The sequence below is a fragment of the Argiope bruennichi genome, chromosome 4 (genome assembly GCF_947563725.1).
Source record: "Argiope bruennichi chromosome 4, qqArgBrue1.1, whole genome shotgun sequence".
NCBI classification, from domain to species: domain Eukaryota; kingdom Metazoa; phylum Arthropoda; class Arachnida; order Araneae; family Araneidae; genus Argiope; species Argiope bruennichi.
Genome location: NC_079154.1, coordinates 45,297,201 through 45,316,784, shown reverse-complemented (window position 1 = coordinate 45,316,784; position 19,584 = coordinate 45,297,201). Strand labels below are relative to the sequence as shown.

Genomic DNA, 19,584 nt, shown 5'->3' with positions numbered 1-19,584 from the left:
TAAAACTAATGCGAAACACTCAATTGCAATTAGTAAGCAATAATAGATGATTAAAATGTTGTTTTGCTTTTCAAAATCCAAATAAAAAGTGTGTTTGAGTAAGATTGCTAAAATTTTTGAGATAAAATTTGGGCGCTCTACACGCCAGACAAAGACCTTTGGAACAAATATACTTCGGAGGGAGGGAATGAACCTCTCGGAGCGATATATCTATTTTTTTGTTAAATTTTCATTAGAATATTTATTGACTAAAAAGTTGGCTAGATTTTAATATTTTTTTCGCGATAGAGATTCGCACCCAAAGATGATTTTTATGCCATTTTGAAGTTCAAAAAATTATCTTTTCAATTATACTAATTTAGTTGCTGCAAAATTCTTAGTCTAGATTTAATTTACTTTAAAACCTATTTTTAAGTATATTTCACTACAATATTATGATTGCTATGAATAAAACCAATTCGTTTTTCATCAAATATTTGGATGTGTGATTTTCTTTCATGATTGAAAGCTGAAGAACGATTCTGTTAAATATCTATGTGGTTAACAGAACGAATAAAAAGTGAACTTTACTGCTAAATTTATAAAATAGATGAATTGGACATTTACGCATTTAATAATGATATGAAGCCATGCAGTTAGCTGATCGTCATTAGAAAAATTCATTTATGAAATAAACAGACTATTAAAGTAACATTATTTTAATGTCTGATAATTTGATGGTGTCATGCACATAAAATTATGTCCAAGCAATCTAAGTGAAATGAAATATAATCAATATCTCTGACCAAAAAATTGGTCGCCAAAGGCGATTAGTAGTAAATAAATATATCGTTATTATTTATTGCACTTGCCTTTTACAAAGTAAAGTTTCGAATTAAATTTTAAGTAAAATTTCAACTGAATCTTTTTTCAGAAATTAATTTTAATGGTTACCCCAGGAAGATATTTAAAAACTTCAAATTTTTGAAAGGACACTTGATATACTTATGCATTTCTGCGCGAATTCGGTCTTTTAAGTTTATTTTTACTTTGTTTTAATTATAGAATTAAATTTGGAAAATTCTATAATTCGATGTATTAGTCAAATATGTCTTCTAGGCGAAGGGTTAATAACAGGCCATTCTTCATAGAAATCGTAAAGGATGTTTAGATACCTTATTAAACGAATTTTTTTAAAAAACAAAACAAACTTTTATTATAGTTTACTTATAGGAAGAGGTTTTGAAGCAAGAAAAAAATTTGGACAGCATCGATATTGCATAAAATTTGGATAATTAACTTCACTTTATTTGACTGTAACAAATTTTAGAAAGCTATAGGTTATCCTCCGTAATTATTAAGATATTATTAAGTAAATACAAAATTTGGAAGCTTGGTAAAATTTATTAATAAATTTGTATTATAAAAAGTAGAACAAATTTTAAAAAAAAGATTTCTACATATTTAAACGCAATCAATTCAAGTGAATGTTGAATAAAATCACTTATCATCTTCCTCGGGGTACACGACGCCAACTTGATGGCGAATGCCATCCATAATTTCTGCAAGCAATTCAGAATCTTTTAAAGGCATTATTGGACTCTCAAGAAGACCTAAAAATGTGAGAAAATGACAAAAATTAAAACATTTCATACAAAGAAACAAGATAGTTATAATTAAATTTAAATAATATTTTAACAATAGGTTATAACTTCATTACTGTCACAGTTTGAGTAAATCTTACACTTGAAAAGAACAGGAAAATATTTTGCAGGAAAGCTATTCCAAATAACTATGCCATAAAGTAATGTCGCTTCTTAAATGCTGTTCTCTAAATAGCATCGTTTTATCAGCCCAAAAAAATACTTTAACAAAAATATTAATTAACAAGCTAATATTTCATGTCAAAATTGTATATACTGATAAATTTTTAAGTGATAAGGATGGTATTAACACTTATCGGCTTTTATATACAGGTTATTCTCCCTAATCGTAACCCAATAACTAATGTCTAAACTGTTAGCGATAAGATATAGTTGCAATGAGAGAATGTTTATTAACGTAAAATATTTACATTTTATGTTTTCAGTTAAGTAAAACATACGAATTTTTATACAATCCCAGCAGTAATATTCATATATACTTTCAGAAAGAAGTATTAGTGTCCCTTGCGTGTCGGTGATATCCAGGTAAATCTAAAGCACTTGAAATACAGATAATCATAATGGCGATATAATGTACCTCGAAGTTCGAATTTTAGAATCTTTACATCTTAATTATTTTCTAAATAAGTTGAATGTTTTTTAAATGGGATTTATTCTAGCACTGCTTTATTTTTAAAAGCATTCTTCTCAGCAATATTCAATTAATTCTTACTTATATTTTGACTAATATTTATTCAAATCCATTATCTTGTCACACATGCCTACTCAAATTATCATTTTATATTATGCATCACGTTAAACGTTTTACTATCTGACATATAAAGTATATAAAAAAAAGTAGGATCATTTCAAATAAATCCAACTTTCGATAAAATTCTATTTTAGGCTTTTCTCAATCCAAAAACAAAACAAAACATAATTGATTTGTAATATTGATTGTCTGTCTATGAGCAAGAAAATGTAGAGAGAAATATAAATGATATTTGACATATAGTTTAAATACTACAATTATATATTTACATCAGATTTTAATTAAATCCAACAACTTATTGACTATCTATCATTCAGTTCAAATCTAAACACGATAATTCAAAAATGCAACCATATTCCCTCAACAACTAGATGAGTGAGTTTTGGTATATGATTCTTACACCAAATTGTAGATATGTGTTTAATTTTGGATAAAATCCGTAAACATGTAGATTTTTTTTGTCAATCCTCTATATGTAAGCATAAAAACTAAATAACACCAACGGGAACTGTCTCGCCCAAACTTTTTCGCATTCACTCTAATAAACTTTCCATGCTTTTAAACGCCTCGGATGGCACTAGCGTACAATAGTGTCGAAATATTAACCTTTTGGTGGGAATTAAGCATTTTTACTGAATCTATCGTGCTATCCTTGGCGAGTTTTTTGGCAATTAATCTCTGGTACGCCGTTAATAATATCTGAAAATCGAATTTGAGTTTTAGATACGTTTTTCTCGTTGACCGATTTTCTCAGACACCGATCGAAACAAAACTTTGACACAAAACTGCAGTTGTAGTCACAAAATGTTATACCAAATTTAACATATTTAACCTTAGAATGCATGACTTTTCATTTTTTTACGGGGAAAATACATGTGTTTTGAATAGCTACATATAATTTAGGAAAATTATTTTAAAAATTTTAGTTTATTTTTTCTGGTGAAATTTTAGCAAAACAATTGCAATGTGTCTTTTGGCTACATTATGAATTAAAAAATGTCACCAGTGACATAAATCACGTTATGACAATTCTGCAATAAAAATAAAAGTCCCTTTTTACAATGGAGATAAAATATTTTGATAGTATTTTAATGGTAGAATTATTCATACAACAGACATCTTGGTATTTTTCTAGGTTTCCAATTTAAATTTAATTCTAGTTCCACAGCTGTCATATATTGTTGTTTTCTGCAAATGTTTATCAAAACGCATTTAAGAAATGATTTCCAATCACTCATTGTTGTCCTTTGATACAATCATGTGAAGCTTATAAATGTATAACTAAATGGCTTCACGATGCATTGAAAGGCTAAGTCACTGCATTTTTGAATTATCGCGTTTAAATGTTTTTGAAAGTACAGACCGACAGACAATCAACCTTTCTTTGGATTTGGTAGAAAATTTGACAGGCGTCTACACAATAGATGATAAATGTGTATACCGAATCTTATTTCTCTAGCTGTCTTCGTTTTGTAGTTATCGTGTTATATTTTATTCGAAAAGCCGGACAGACGGACTTGAGCTGAACATATTTTATTTAAAGTTTGTGTTAAGGCCTTATTCCAAGTTGCATTCGTTTAACTGAAAGATGTTTTTAAACTATTTTTGTCACAGACAAACAGACGGACATTTTCCAAAAATGCGTTTTTCCAATTGAGGGTGGTCTAAAGCGTGGAGATTCGTCGACGTCGAGAAACTACATGCTACATATACAAGAAAGTAACAAGATAGATAAGTTGATTTTGTTTTGTGGAATTGATACTGCAACTGTAAATTTTTATTCGAACCTTATATATCATCACAAAGAGATCTAAAATGCATATTCGGTTTTTTTTCCACGATACTACGAAACCAAATACAAAACGCGAAGCGTACAACTGAGTAGTGGGAAGAGCCATTCAACCGGTTACATTTTAGATTAAAAAGAAATCAAAAGCACTTAATCATTATATCTATCTCAAAGAATCTTTAGCTGTGAAACATGATTCAAATAAATGCATTTTAATCTCTCATATCTGTAAGACTTTGTCGAGTGCATTTAAGAAGCATTTAAAAAAACTGAACTGAATATTCATATACATTTATAAAGATAAAAAACTATGATTTTTTTTTAAAAAAAGAAAGTATATTTCCTCATTTTTCCGTATCTCGATTAATAATCTTTACAGGGAATTTATCTTTATATCTGCCGAAGAATTAAATAAAAAATATTTAAGAATGTGATTTACATTAGGCATAATTCTAATAACGGGGAAATCCTCGTTTTTTAAAATCCTTATTAAGGCGATTTTTACATAAATAAATTACTGAAATCAACGTGTTTCCCAATCATTTAAGAAGGAATAAAATTTTAAATTAAAAAAATATATATTTTTAATCATGATTTCGAAAGGGTTTTTTTTTTTTCCATTTTTATATTATTTTATTTTAGTATTTTTATTCACAATTTTTTTCTTTCTGGTATATGCATTGTAGAAAAAGTATAGTAATCATATTATATATATATATATATATATATATATATATATTGAACTTGAGACTTTGACGAATCACCACGTTTCAGACAACAATGAATTCGAAAAACACATTTTTGGGATTTTTTTTATTTTTTTTGGAAAATGCCCGCTGTCTATTTGTGACAATGGCGACTCGAAAACGCTTTGAACTAGAAGAATGAAATTTGGTAGTTTTTTTACATTTTCAAACCCACTTTTGCACACTCTTTTAAAGATTTAGAGTATAAGGTTTATCTGTTTCATACAAAGTACGCCATTAAACTAAGATAAAAGTAGACTGACCTCAGACACTGACACTCTTAACGCCTAAATCCAATTTGCAACAATTGATACAAATAGTTAAAAACCATCCCTTACATATAAACTTCACGTTTTTTTCGAGATCTGATGCAAATTTCGAAAAAAATTTGTTTAAAATGAACTTTACGAACAAAAATAGAAATTAATTTTTTAAATTACGATATTTAAGATTTACCATACCGTTTTGGATGTATTTTCTAACTTCTATTACTTCGTAAGCAAGACCAGTGCAGTTTGGATAGTTGAAATATGCAGTTGATTTCGGCAAAGGAAACTCAACTACTCCATCTTTTGTTTCGATTTTTGTAGCCACATACAATGCATAAGGAACCTAAGTAAAAATAGCAATTACTTTACATATCATCAATTTTCAATATGTATCATTAAAGCAAAATTCGATCATATAATTTTAAATATAGCATAATACATATATAATTAAATTTTAATTTAAAATAAATATATTATTTTTATAGATACCGTAATGATAGTCATGTTCAAGATGCTTAAAATGCAAAAGCGACAAGTGATAATCGTTAATTTTTTTGATGAACACATTTTAATCCCTAAATAAAAATTTCATTAATTATTTATTAATAAAATTATTTCTGAATTCAAAAAATAAATAAATAACTTCATAAAAACAGAACATAGTTGATAAATTGTGATGATAATAATTCATATTATAGAAATTTGAAACTCTTTTTTTATCCATCTTAATTTAGAATATGAACAAGTAACAGAAAAGAATTACCAAAATAGCATCTATAGATATTTTTGATGCTAAAAAGACAGTTTTAATAATGTGATTGGAAAAAAATGTTTAAGTAATTTAATTTGAGAATACGAGTTATTTATTTCTAAATATAAAAAGAATAAATAAATAAAACTGTGTTTCTTGTAATATTTTTATAGAATCTATTTTGTTACAAGAGAAAATATAATATTTGTGACATAACAGAAAATGACAAACAGAACTACGCAAGTCATATAACATCAAATAGATGTTGTTTTACAATATGTTATGCAATAAATTCTTTTATATCCAGAAATACATGAAAACGATTCTTAAATTCTGTTTGAAGATATGCATTTGACTTGTATCACTTAAGCATGAATTGATTGAATTGCATAGTAATTTCTACAAGCTTTTGAATGTTGATATATTTTTAGCGAGTTAATTACTTTAAGACACCAAGATCATAATGGAATTTTAAAATAAATATATGGCTTATGTTTGAACATAATATAATGTTATTTCAGATATTATTTTCTTTACTTCGAATCCAAATTTTGTTTATGAATTTCTTTAATTTTTTTTTCTTACTTAAAATCGAATTATTGCAATTCATTGAAAATAAAAATTAGAGTTCTTCTTTAAAAAGACTCATAAATATTTAATTAATGCATTTTTTTAAATAATGCCAATTTCCTTTTTTTAAAAGACAAATTGCTAGATAGCAGCTTGCCACATTTCAAATACAATTCACAATGTTTAAACAAATTAAATGAAAAATACATGTATAACGGTATGGAACCATATCTACAAATAAAATATTCATTTTCCATATATCATTCCGAAATAAATGCCTTCTTCGTTTGTTTAAAAGGCATTCTAAGATATTAAATAATTACATAAACGTAAAAAATGATTAAATTATGTCACTCTTTGAGAAAAATTGTTAAATATCTTTTATAAGCATATATACTAAGAATGTCTAGATTAGAATAGTTAATTTGTTAATATTTTATTCCTAAAGATTCCTTTCGTAGCTTTCTTAGACGATTAAATCTTTCTACCTTCAAATTACTCGAATTTGGTTTGAAATTGTCCAAATTATCAATTATACCTTTATTTGTCCTTTGGTTCCAATGATCACAATACTATTTGGTAATTGCGCCATTCCATTAGTTGTAACAGTAGCTGTGCGGTTTTTACTATATCGCAAACTGCAAGTCATTGAAATATCAACGCCTAAAAATAAAAAAAATATATTAACTATGTAAGAATACTTTCATTTTCTTAACATAGTAGTTGCTGTTTATAAATAAATATGTTAATTTAAAACTTTTTTCAAATCAGAATTCATCAGTTAGAACAAATACTAATAATTTAACTATTGTTATGTATACAGGTCACCGAAAAATGGAAGAAATATAAAATTCAATTTAGATATTAATTGTAAAAACGTTGAATCACAAAGGTCTTAAATAGAACTCTAGAGCAAATTCTCAACAATCTCCAAAAATAAAAATAAAAAAGAATTTGTAGAGAACGTTTCACACAATGCCGCTGCAAATTATAAAAGAATAAGTATTCATAAAAATTCGAAGAAAGAAAATTAATCATACATATGCTATGAAATATTTTTTTTTTCATTTATTCTAACAAAAGGAAGAAAATATACTTCAAAATATGGATGCGTAATTGAAGGCATTCTCGTAAAAGTAAGTAGACATAGAGAAAAAAAAAGTACTTTGACGTCATAAACAGTGGAATGTCTGTTCCACTTCACTGACGGTTAGGAAAATGCAGTCTTGCACTTACAAAGGATAATTATTCTAAAAGAGTTCACTTTGATCAACTTGCTACTTTCCAAAAGTGTTCAAAAAGGTAGAGTTAACTGGAAAATTCTTTTTTTTTTCTACGACTTTCCTAATAAAGAAAATAAGAACAAAAACAAAATTTCTTAAACGTTTTCCACTGTAAATTTCTTTTTTAAATAAAATAAAAACTTTAATGATGCTATTTTCTTTTCATTAGTTTAACCCGATTACCTATTGATTCGAAAAATAATAACACATTTATTGTAGGATCTACCCTGAGATAGCAAAGGAAATGGTTAAAAGTTGCCCAAGACTGTGATATTCTAAGCTTCAAAATTAAATTCGTTTTTGTTTCAGAAATGTGGAACTTTTTTTATTTAAATATTTGTATGTCAAGAATATTTTGCTGAATATGACAAGGTGGATAGCATATCATTTGTACTTTGTAATTTTTTTCAGCAACATATTTATTGCCTCAAAGAAAATTATGTATAAATATTATATGCATTATCATTATAATTGCAATATTATATTGCATATCATTTAATGCATTTTTCTAACTAGAAATATGTGTTTATCTCTAGTGCTTTAGAAATTAATTAACGGCACGATTAGAGTAAACACCATACCCTGTGAACATAAAATGCCCAATAGTCTTTACGATAGTGCGTGTGTGTGTGTGTGTGCATGTGTATACGTGTGTTAACACTTTGCAGAACAGACTATTTGGTTTACAGTTGCCAAATTTGGCACTTAGAGGTTAAAAATGTGCACCTTGGGGCGATTTTTAAAAATTTTACTTAAGTACTTATTTTACTTATGTTTATTTTACTTAAAAATTTAAGATGAATTTTGTGATTTTCCCGTAATAACTTCCGAAAATGTTATTGCACGAAAATGATTTTATACCTTAAATTTTTTTTAAATTATCGTTTTATAACGTTAAAAATTATCGTTATTTATATGATATCAGTTTAATATTCGATTTAATTTTTTTCTGATTTTTAGCAATTTTTAAAAAAGATATTTTTGCCTAATTCCCAACAATAAATTTAACTGTTGACCTGAAATTCAAAGTATTTTCATTTTTCTATCAACTATTTAATCTCAGGATTTTTTTTCCATTGAGGGCAAAAGAAGAAAGATTCTGTGTAGTGTAGTTTATTTACAAAAGGTATAAAAAGTAAGCCGTAAAAACTAGAAAATAGAAGAGCCAGACAATAGCATTTATAACAGTGCTATGATGTCATAGGACTTGTCTGTATTAAGAAAGTCCATGTATACCATCAACAGATCATATTATAAGTACAACTTTGAACAACGCGATTTCAGTGTCTAATAATTTGAAGGAAACATGGGCAGGATATTACATCCAAGCGATTCTTGGACAAAACCAGGTTGTCGCTAAAGGAAACTAGTAAATATAATATGATTTATTCTTTGTGATTTACGCTTTGATTAATTCTCGCTGAAATGTGCAAGTATAAAAGTTAGTTGGAATTAAGTTAGCGCCACAAATTTCATTAAGTGGAAAATGTATTAATTTGCCTCCATTTAATTTAATCATTTGTTATAATTCATTCCTTTTATTTCGTTGGGATGATGCAATTTCGAAGATTCTTACAGTATTTTCAAAGGTCCAAAATTGAGATTTTATTTTCAGAATATATTGTGATGTCTAACTTAAATAAAGAAATACACTTCACACATTTAAATATTTGTTTAACCGTGTCTAAACCGCGGGTGTCCCCCATAAACATTCAAGTGGAAGTTACTTTGTTAATAAACTAATTGTTGTGGAAATGTGGAATGAAAAATGTGAAAATATTTACACTTGTGGAAATATTTACATTGGTTTCCAGATTTTCTGTAATTATCATCTTTTCTATTCTATAAAGAGCCTTTTACAGTTTTTTTTTAAAAACGCTTTTATTAGAAATCTTAAGAACATAAAATAATCCTATTTTTAAAACATCGTTCTGATTATTAATGATTTGGAATCGACTGCATTGGTTTCTATAATAAAAATTAAATGATTGTTAGAATACTTTTTAAAAAAAAAAAAAACTGTTTTTCATTGTGTTATTAATCTTTTTCACCTTTTTTTTCATAAATTTACTGAGAGCATTCCTAGAAAAATAATTTTTTTCACTACAGAAAGCTGAAAATAAAAATTCATCTTTTTAATCCTTGTTATAAATTTGACAAAATAAAAGTAATATGTGAAAAAATGCGTGCGCCATACTCCTATGATAGGCGCATGGTTTACTTATCTAGACCAATAAAAAACGTCATTAAGTGTCGTGCATTGGGGCGTGTCATTATGAAAGGAGAAATTAATACGTATCCAAACACCCGAGACTAAAGCTTTGCTACTTACTAATTGCTACTAAATCATCACCGCTTTATGTGCTCTGCGTTCGTGTACTCTGAGAATGTGTAACATTAATGTAATAAATTCCATTATTTTAAAAGAGTTAGATATATCATAGTATTATAATTAAAAAATTTTAATTAATATTTACCATCTTCATTCAGATGCCCCACTGCAGCAATCTTCTCTGGTTTCTCATTCTTGTAAATCATTGATACTGCATTCAGAGGATAAATACCCAGGTCAAGAATAGTTCCTCCTCCTAAAGCCCTAGTCACAATTCGTTCTCGGTCCAGCATAGAAATGCCGAAGTTTGCATCAACGTGGACAATATCACCAATCGAGCCATTATTAACAATATCCATTAAATAACGATAAGAAGGTAAAAATCTGCTCCAAAGGGCCTGAAAAAAATTAATAACCACCAAAATAGTTTTAAAAAAAACAAAAAAAAACAGGCAGTTTTGGTCTCCTCAAAGCTTCCTCGCATATACTCTAAAAGATATTATTGTCCCAGAGAACACCTTGGATAGCATTGGCGCACAATAATTAGGAATCACTAACTTTTGACATGAATTTAGCATTTTTACTGAATCTATCGCAGGGGTGTTTGTGGGACCCCAAAAAATCCCCGGAAACTTTTACGGACTTACTACCGGCATTTTGGAGTTTCGAGAAGGGGGGGGGGAGAAATGAAAAATTACAATTATGAAGTATTGAATGACCTAATTATAAAAGTTCAATGAATTACTTTTTTTGCAAAATTAATAACCATAAATTTTCAAACATATAAACTACTACATTTTATGCAAATCTTTTAAATTACCTGAATTAATTCTTTTAAAAAAATTATCTAGTTTCTGCTGCTTTTTTTTTATTTTCTGATGTTTGTGGGCTTGTCTTTCTTTTGTGGTGAACTTCATAATTGCAGGAAGGTTGACTTTTATTTTCCTCATTTACAGTTGAAGAAATTTCCTCGAGAACTGCACATGCAGAGGTAGAAGCAGTTTGCTTTTCTGCTAATGTAGAAGGTTTTTCAGAGACTTTTATAGGTGACTCATCTGAAATACATGTTTTTAAGTCCTCTTGATATGTTTTCCAACTTCTGTTCATATTCAGTAAGAGATCTTTGTGAATTGGATCAGTCATTGGATTTTTTGAGCCATATTTTTCACATGAGGTGTCTTTAGAAGCCATTAAATCATATTTAATAGTCTGCAATGCATCTAGGGAATCAATCTTAAGAGAGGTTCTATAGTCAGTGACAAGTGTATCCATTAAGTTGAATGCACTTTCCACTAATGGGCCATGGAAGCAGCTAAGGCAGGCTTTGACCAATTTAGCCAATGTAGGATACTTATAATCATTTGTGAAATCATCTTTTAAATTAAAAACTTTAGACCAATATTTATCAATTGTACACTTGACTTGATTTCCACTTTCATCAGATGTGTAGAGCATTTCTTTGGTGATATCAATATCACTCTGGTATAACCTTATTTCAGCTTCTACTTTTGACTTTTCATTATCACTAAAAATATGGGACATAAAAGATGATAATTTTTCAAAAGCTAATATTGTACTGGTTTTACCTCTTAGCTCTGAATCTAATGCTGTAAAACTAATTAGATATGAATTTTTAAGGGGTAATTTCTGTTTCATATGCTGAAATTTCTAAATGAAATTCTCTTGCGTACATAAATAAAAAAATATTTCAATAAGCGAAACGAAAAATTTACACGTGCATCAATAAATGAAACGAAAATTTTACACAGCGAAGAAAAAAAAGTTCCGAAGCGATCAATGACAAATAGCTGATACGGCGAAAAATCCCCCTTCTCTACTTATTGGCGCCACGCCAGTAGAGATAAGACCTTTGAACCCAGAGTCACGTTATCGCACATCTGGTCGAACGAAGTCTCCCCCTTTTTTTTCTGCCGCGCCTACTTGCCGAAAAGAATCCAGAAGAGAATGTCCGAGAACCGGGGGAATGAGTCATAACTCGCAATAAGGAAAGAACAAAAAAGAAGTTTTTTCCCCCTTTTCACGCATTATCACTGCCTTTGGAGAAAGAAAGGAAAAGTTTTCACCACACACACTGACCTTGCGTTTTCTGCTTTAAAAGCAAACAAAATTACCCAGATCAAAATAAATAATTCATTATTATTCCTACTTCCTTTTGAACGACGATCCCCGGAAATTCCGGGGATCGAAGTTCAAAATCCCCGGAATTCCGGGGTTTCCCCGGAGCACAAACACCCCTGCTATCGTGTCATCCTTGGCGAGTTATTTGGCATCCTGGCTTAATTAATCCCTGCAATTAAGTAACCAAAAAGTCGAATTTGTATTTTACACTCATTTCTTCCAACTGATTGAAATAAAAATTTGACATAAAACTACACTTGTAATCACAAAATCACATACCAAATTTGATATATTTAAGTCTTTGAGTTTGCAGTTTTTAAGACTACAGATCAAACAGACAATCAATTAATTCTTGGATTTGGCTCAAATTTGATAAGTGTCTAGACTGTAAATGTTAATTGTGGGTATCGAATTTTAACTATCTACGTTTTTTCGTTTTGTAATTATCATGTTAAATAATATCAAAACAATTGGACAGACATATTTTCTCTGAGCGGAATTTGCTCAAATTTCGACAGAAATCTACAACTTTGGTATAAAGACCGTATACCAAATTTCATCCGTTTAGATAATAGCGTTTTTTAATTATCTTCGTCACAGACGGATTGACATTTTCCAAAAATGTGTTTTTCGAACTTAGGGAGTTCTATAACGTGGAGATTCTTCAAAGTCTAGAGTTTTAATTTTTTGACAATTCTATACTTTCTCTATATTACGTCCGTTCTATATACAACTTCCACATATATCTGCATAATATGGATAACTTTGTATTTAGTTTTGAAGTATTATGAAAAAGCTTGAGTAGACATTTTGAAACTTTCAGCTGACTAAATTTGGTATAGACTTACTTTAGAATAAACCTTTGATAAGAATACAATTTAGATTTCAAAACAACACATCAAATTTTCTTTAGCCTTATCTTATGTCTTTTTTTTGTAGTTGCTGTTTATTGTATCCAATTGCATATGGTTAGGTATATAAACAGATAGTCTTTCCTTTAACAGATTTGGTGTAAATTGAAGTAAAGATCAAATATTACAATCGATTCTTCTAATTTGCTACAGTTTTGCTTTATTGTAATCATACACACAGTAATGGATAGTCAACCATGAAGCATCTAGTCAAAATATTATATAAATTTATAAATTTAATAATAAAATTATAATAATAATCATCCATCTGATTCTCTGCGTTTTGAAGTTATTGTGATCACATGAGCATGGATCAGAAGGAAGAGATCATTTCCGAAAGCTTTGAAAGTAACAATTTTACAGTTTTGACGAAGGGTATATATCAAATTTTAGACTTCGAGTTCCTTGTATTTTTATATTAACATGTCTACAGCAACAATCATTCCCCAAAAAAATTTTTCATCTTAAGCAGTTCTAAAACTGGAGATTCATTAAGCTACCGAAGTCAAATTTTACTATTTTATTCCTAACGATTTTAACATTTTCTCTTCTTATTCTTGACTAGTTAATAAAAAAATATTGCTTGGGATAAAAAATATCAAGTTTTTGCTAATGAAATTAATTATTTAATTAATTGTTTACAAATTACATTAAAACTTAGATTATATTTGAGTAATTGCGAACAAAATTTGTAGTATTATCCTTTATATAAAATATTACAGTTTACAAAATCTTTCTATCGTCTGAAATTTCATTTTTAATTAAAATGAAAAGACATCAATTGTGTCAAAGAATTTTAAGAAGTCATAACTTCTCGATAAATTACATGTTCCAAACGATTTTTTAAAACTACAAAGAAAACTATCTTTTTCTATAAGATATTAATAATTCTTAAAGAAAAATAGGGAATTTAGCTAAAAATACGAATTGCAATTCACGGGCATGTTTATAACGTTACATGAAAATAGTTGTTTTCATCCAGGAATTTAACTCTCCATCCACAGTGAAAAGCAAATAATCAATTTTTATTTAACGGGCATCTTATAGCAATTTTCAAGCAAAAGAAACATTTTTCGATAACCGGCAGACAAAATAAATCTTTTGAATATTTCACTTTTCCATCTTTTGAATATTTTAAATTCAATTTAATCTTGTCTTAAAGTCGGCTTATTTAGTATTGTGCATGCTAAATGGAAACACAATTTTTAATCAATGGAAAACTAGTTGTTTAACTTTATTTTCTCAAAACCTTCTCTAACATTTCCTTATGTTTCATAGTACTTCTGAAAAAAAATTTGAAGAAAGCCCATTTAGTTGTTTGGCAAAGAACAAAAAACATAAATATAGGAAGAAAAAAAAAAAAAAGGTGTTTCAATTTCATTTATATAAATATACAAGAAAGTAAAACTAAAAGACAAACTAATTCATTTGTATTAAGTTGTAGTTCACTTTAGTAAGATTAATTCTTCCTTTAATCCTAGTTCTTTCCACTCTTTTAAAACTAATAAAAACATTTTTTATTTGTAAATCTTCTTAAAATTCAATCACTATAAAATTCAACTTAAACACTTTGATAGATATTTCAAATATTAAATTTAATATCATTTCAGTAAAATATAAATAAAATATTCAATTGATCAAGGAAATAACTCGAAACCGACTTGTTTTCTTATTTTAGGTTGTAATCGAAACTGCATTCATGTGTGAAACCGTAACCACAGAGCATGACAGTCGTTTAGGAAATGGAAAGAGAAACATCTGTAGTGGAACTCTTTTGCTTTAAATAGGCCCGTTTCCTGGCTTGACATAATCGGAAGCCAATCTAACTAATTATAGGCGTTTATCTTTTTAAACAGCAATCTATCAAATTAATAGAACTCGCCATTTTTCTGACCTATTTATTCAATGTTTTTATGTTTTATACTCCCCACTGTTAAGAATGGAGGCAAATAAATATTAGGTACTGACCAAAATAAATTTTCCGTCTACTCTTTATGTTAGCTCGCTCAGATTTTATATGACACATATGATATTTAGTCATTAAACCAGCAGTAGTGGTCTCCTAAAAACTATATCGCATACTCTCTGATAAACTTATGCCAGAGAACGTCTGGTATTGGAGTACAATAGTTATGGGATAATAAATTTGGCGTGTAATTTGCATTTTTACTGAATATGCCGTGTCATCCTTGGCGAGTTATTTGGCGATTAATTCCTTGCCTGCTGTTAATAGTATCCTAAATTCGAATTTGTGTTTTAGACATGTTTTTCTCAACTGATTGGAAAAAAGATGTCATAAAATTGCCCTTATAATAGCAAAATCCCATAGCAAATTTGCTATATTTAAGTCATTGCATCTTTGAGTTATCACATTTACGTGTTTCTGAAAGTACAGACTGATAGGCGGCCAATCCCTTGTACGATAACGCTCAAAATTTAATTATGCGGCTAGACTATAGATGTTCATTTTGTGTACCGAATTTTATCTATATAGCTCTTTTCGTTTTGTAGCTATCGTGTTAAATTATATTCGAATAGCCGGACAGACGAACTTCCTCCGAACAGATTTTACTCAAAATTTGACAGAAATCTGCAAATTTGGTGCTAAGATCGTACACCAAATTCCATCGGTCTAGCTCAAAGCGTTTTTGAGTTATTTTTGTCATAGATAGGCAGACGGATATTTTCCAAAAATTGTGTTTTTCGAACTCAGAGAGATCTAAAATGTTTTGATTCGTCAAAATCTAGAGTTCGAATTTTTTGAGCATTACTATACTTTTTATACACTACGTATACAAGAAAGTAAACATTGTGGCTATTGTATTAAATTCAAAATAAAATCTGTTAATGCAGGAAATCTCTCCACTTTTTGCATCTGCTTGTATAAAAACAGGAAAACTCCTAAACGCAATGAGCCAGATTTATGAAATTCGGCATGTGATATACTAAAAATTGTGAACCTGTGTCAATTTTTTGCAAAAAATTCGTCTTTCTATTCAGATTAAATGTATTAAATGAGTTCACAACAAACTAGAAGGTTAAATTTCAATTTGGATATTTGAACCAAATTTGTATATCTTTATCAAATTTTGGAGGCAATTGGTCAAAGGGAAAAGATTCAAAATACATACTAAATAATCTGCATTCTATGACGAATCTAAACACAAAACGCATAATTCTGTAGAAGAAGGAGGGCCTCCCTCCCATAGATTTATAAACCATTTCGAAAGAAATTGTTATTCATTGCATCACATACACTTTTGTATAGATCTGAAAAAGTAAATTATATCTTAGTTTTTTTTTTTAATTTTATTTGTCACTTTTACAGGGTGAAAAAAAGAGCTACAGTAAGACCTCGTTTAAAGAGCATAATTCGTTTGCGAATTTTACTCGTAATGCAGAACACTTGTTAAACGAAACAATTTTTGTCCTGGGATCAATGTAAAATAGGGTTAATACGTTCCATTTAAAAAATACTTTAAAAAATTTATAATAACGCATTTATTATTTACAATATTTCTTTTTTTTACTTTCGCATGTACGTAATATAAAGAAAGTATTGTAATCGTCAACAAATTCGAATTCGAGATTTTGACGAATCTCCAACTTTTAGATCTCCCTGAGTTCGAAAAACACATGTTAATCCGTGACAAAGATAACTCAAAAATGCTTTGATCTAGACGGATGAAATTTGGTATACGGTCTTTATACCTAATTTGTAGATTTCTATCAAATTTTGAGCAAAATCTGTCTGTCCGGCTGTTCGAACGTAACTCAATAACTACAAAACGAAAAGAGTTAGATAAATAAAATTCGGTATATAGATTTAATGCCTATATCGTAAACACATATCAAAGTTTGAGCGAGATTCGACAAGGGATTGATCATCTATCAGTTTATATTTTCAATAACACATAAATGCGACAACTCAAAAACGGATTGACTTAAAAACATTGAATTTGGCATGGCGTTTTGTGACTACAAGTATAGTTTTGTGTCCAAATTCAACTTCTACAGAACTATAAACCGCATGCCAGTGATTAATCAAAAACATAATAATCATCAAGAAAAACAAAACAGACTCAGTAAAAATACCAAATTCCAAAATTCACCTCAAAGGTTAACTATTGCACGCCACTGTTATGCAAGGCGTTCTCTAGGGTAACACAATTAGAGAGCATACGAGAGTCTTGGGAAAACAATTAACGCTAATTATAAGAAAATTATTCAAAGATATTTGTTTTGCATACATTTTCAAAATTCGACGGATATGACAAAAGCCGTATTGTTAAATAAATTTGTTACACTCATATCTATGACCTTATTAATGTGATGTCTCTCTATACAATGTAAAAATTTTCCATACTTTCAATATCTCCCTTAATTCACTGGAATGTGATTAGGTAGTTAGTTATACACTCCTCCTCAACTTCTTGCTTGACACAGAGAGTAGTTCTTAACTATGTTTGTATTAGTGCTTGCATATTATTGAAATACATCTTCCACATGTCGCAGTTTTAATATCCTTATTAAAATATCCAGCTTTTTTTATTTATTTCTATCTTTAAAGCTCTAATTAATTGTATTAAAGTTCCGCTTTTAGTTTGGAAAAAGAAAGAAAAGGAAACATCAACAAACAATCATTAAATGTTGAGAGACAGCCGAAATATAGGCAACATTCTAAAAATGAAGTCATAATGCCCTTTCCTCAATCGTTGCGAAACATCGCTTTTTAAATGAATTTTTCCACATTTTGTTTTGCTGGTTATGCGAATCACCCGTTAAGCGAGGTATGTATATCTATTTATAGTTTTCTAGAGATGTCTGCCGCACTCATTAGGTGTCTAACAAGCTTTTTTTTATGTAAGCATCAGTAATAATAAGTTTTTATTGTGTATATTTACATTTTATTCCGAAGTGCTTATGGATAACAGAAAGTGTTTATGAATACGAATATGCATAGTGCTAAATTACTTCTTCCTTTTATTCAGCTATTTTAAATTTTTCGTATACGTAGTATAGAAAAAGTAAAATAATCGACAAAAAAATTCGAACTCGAAATTTTAAACGGATCTCCCGAAATTTTAGACCTCGCTGAGTTCGAAAAAGGCATTTTTAGAAAATGTTCTTCTATCTATCTGTCTGTGTGTGACAAAGATAACTCAAAAATGCTTTGATCTACATAGATGAAATTTGGTATCCGGTCTTTAGGCCAAATTTTTCGATTTCTATCAAATGTTGAGCAAAATCCGTTCAGAGGAAGTATGAATGTCTGTGTGTTCGAATATAAGTTAACATGGCAACACCAAAATGAATAGAGCCAGATGGATAAAATTCGGTACACAGATTCAACATCTATAGTGTAAACACCTATCAAATTTTGAGCCAAATCCAATTAGAGTTGACCGTCAGTCAGTCTGTACTCCCAAAAATATAAAAAAGCGACAACTCAATAACGTAATGATTTAAATATATCAAATTTGGATTTTGTGACTTCAAGTGTAGTTGCATGTCAAATTCTTGTTTCACTTGACTGGGAAAAACGCGTTTAAAACACAAATTTGATTTTCGGATACAATTAATCGCAAGCAAGGGATTAATCACTAAAACATTCACCAAGAAAATCACGATACATTCAATAAAAATGCTTAATTCACGTCAAAAGTTGATATTTCGTAACTATTGAACGCCAACGTCATGCAAGGAGTTTTCTAGGTTAACACCTTTATTAGAGAGTACACGAGAAAGTTTTGGAGGAATCACTCCTGCTGGTTTTTATTTTGCATTTATTTAACATTTCACTTCCGAGGAAAAGTGAATTCCAACGTTTCGGAATCGAATTTTATTATGCTTGAGATCGAATAATTTTCATTTATGTAATAATCTTACAGTATTTTCAATATTTCGCACACTTTCAGTATAAATTTATTAATTTTATTGTTCGTGTAATGTTACTTATTTTATTCGGTGTTTATGCTTGGAAAAACGTATTATTTTATGAGGTTCATGTTTTATTCCAAGCCGGTGTCATATTTGAATTCTTTCTTTAATGTATCACTGTTTGTTTCAAACTGATTTTAATAATTAGTATTAAGTGTTCGTGAACATAATGGATAGAGAATACCGCAGCAAGGAAACAAAATTTTTAATGTTACTATATATTTGTAATGATATTTTAAAATCCAGTTTAAATCCTAATTTTCAAATATTTATCTTAATTTAGCCAATATTAACTTCATTCTAAAATTTTCTCTTATTTCCTGATCCAATCCACTTTTTTTTAATTAATTTTACATGCACTTGATAAAACTGCAGACTTTACTCCGAGTGGTGGAATAAAAATCCCTCATGCTTACAACATTCTTTTAAAAGATACCTTAGATTCCCTTTCCTAAGTCTA

At 28.9% G+C, this 19,584-nt stretch overlaps 1 protein-coding gene across 2 annotated transcripts in view; it reads right to left on the bottom strand.

Annotated features, from left to right (window-relative positions):
- Nucleotides 1–1,370: 1,370 nt before the first annotated feature.
- The window catches only part of LOC129965376 (trans-1,2-dihydrobenzene-1,2-diol dehydrogenase-like), a 70,658-nt gene continuing 52,444 nt past the window's right edge, over nucleotides 1,371–19,584 (bottom strand). For both annotated transcript variants that reach the window (XM_056079210.1, XM_056079209.1), the window contains 4 exons: nucleotides 10,280–10,532; nucleotides 7,058–7,182; nucleotides 5,391–5,541; nucleotides 1,371–1,592 (listed from right to left, as the gene is read on the bottom strand). In XM_056079210.1, the coding sequence (XP_055935185.1) occupies nucleotides 1,480–1,592; nucleotides 5,391–5,541; nucleotides 7,058–7,182; nucleotides 10,280–10,532 (642 nt within the window). In that variant the 3' untranslated portion in view covers nucleotides 1,371–1,479. The remainder of the gene's footprint in view (nucleotides 1,593–5,390; nucleotides 5,542–7,057; nucleotides 7,183–10,279; nucleotides 10,533–19,584) is intronic.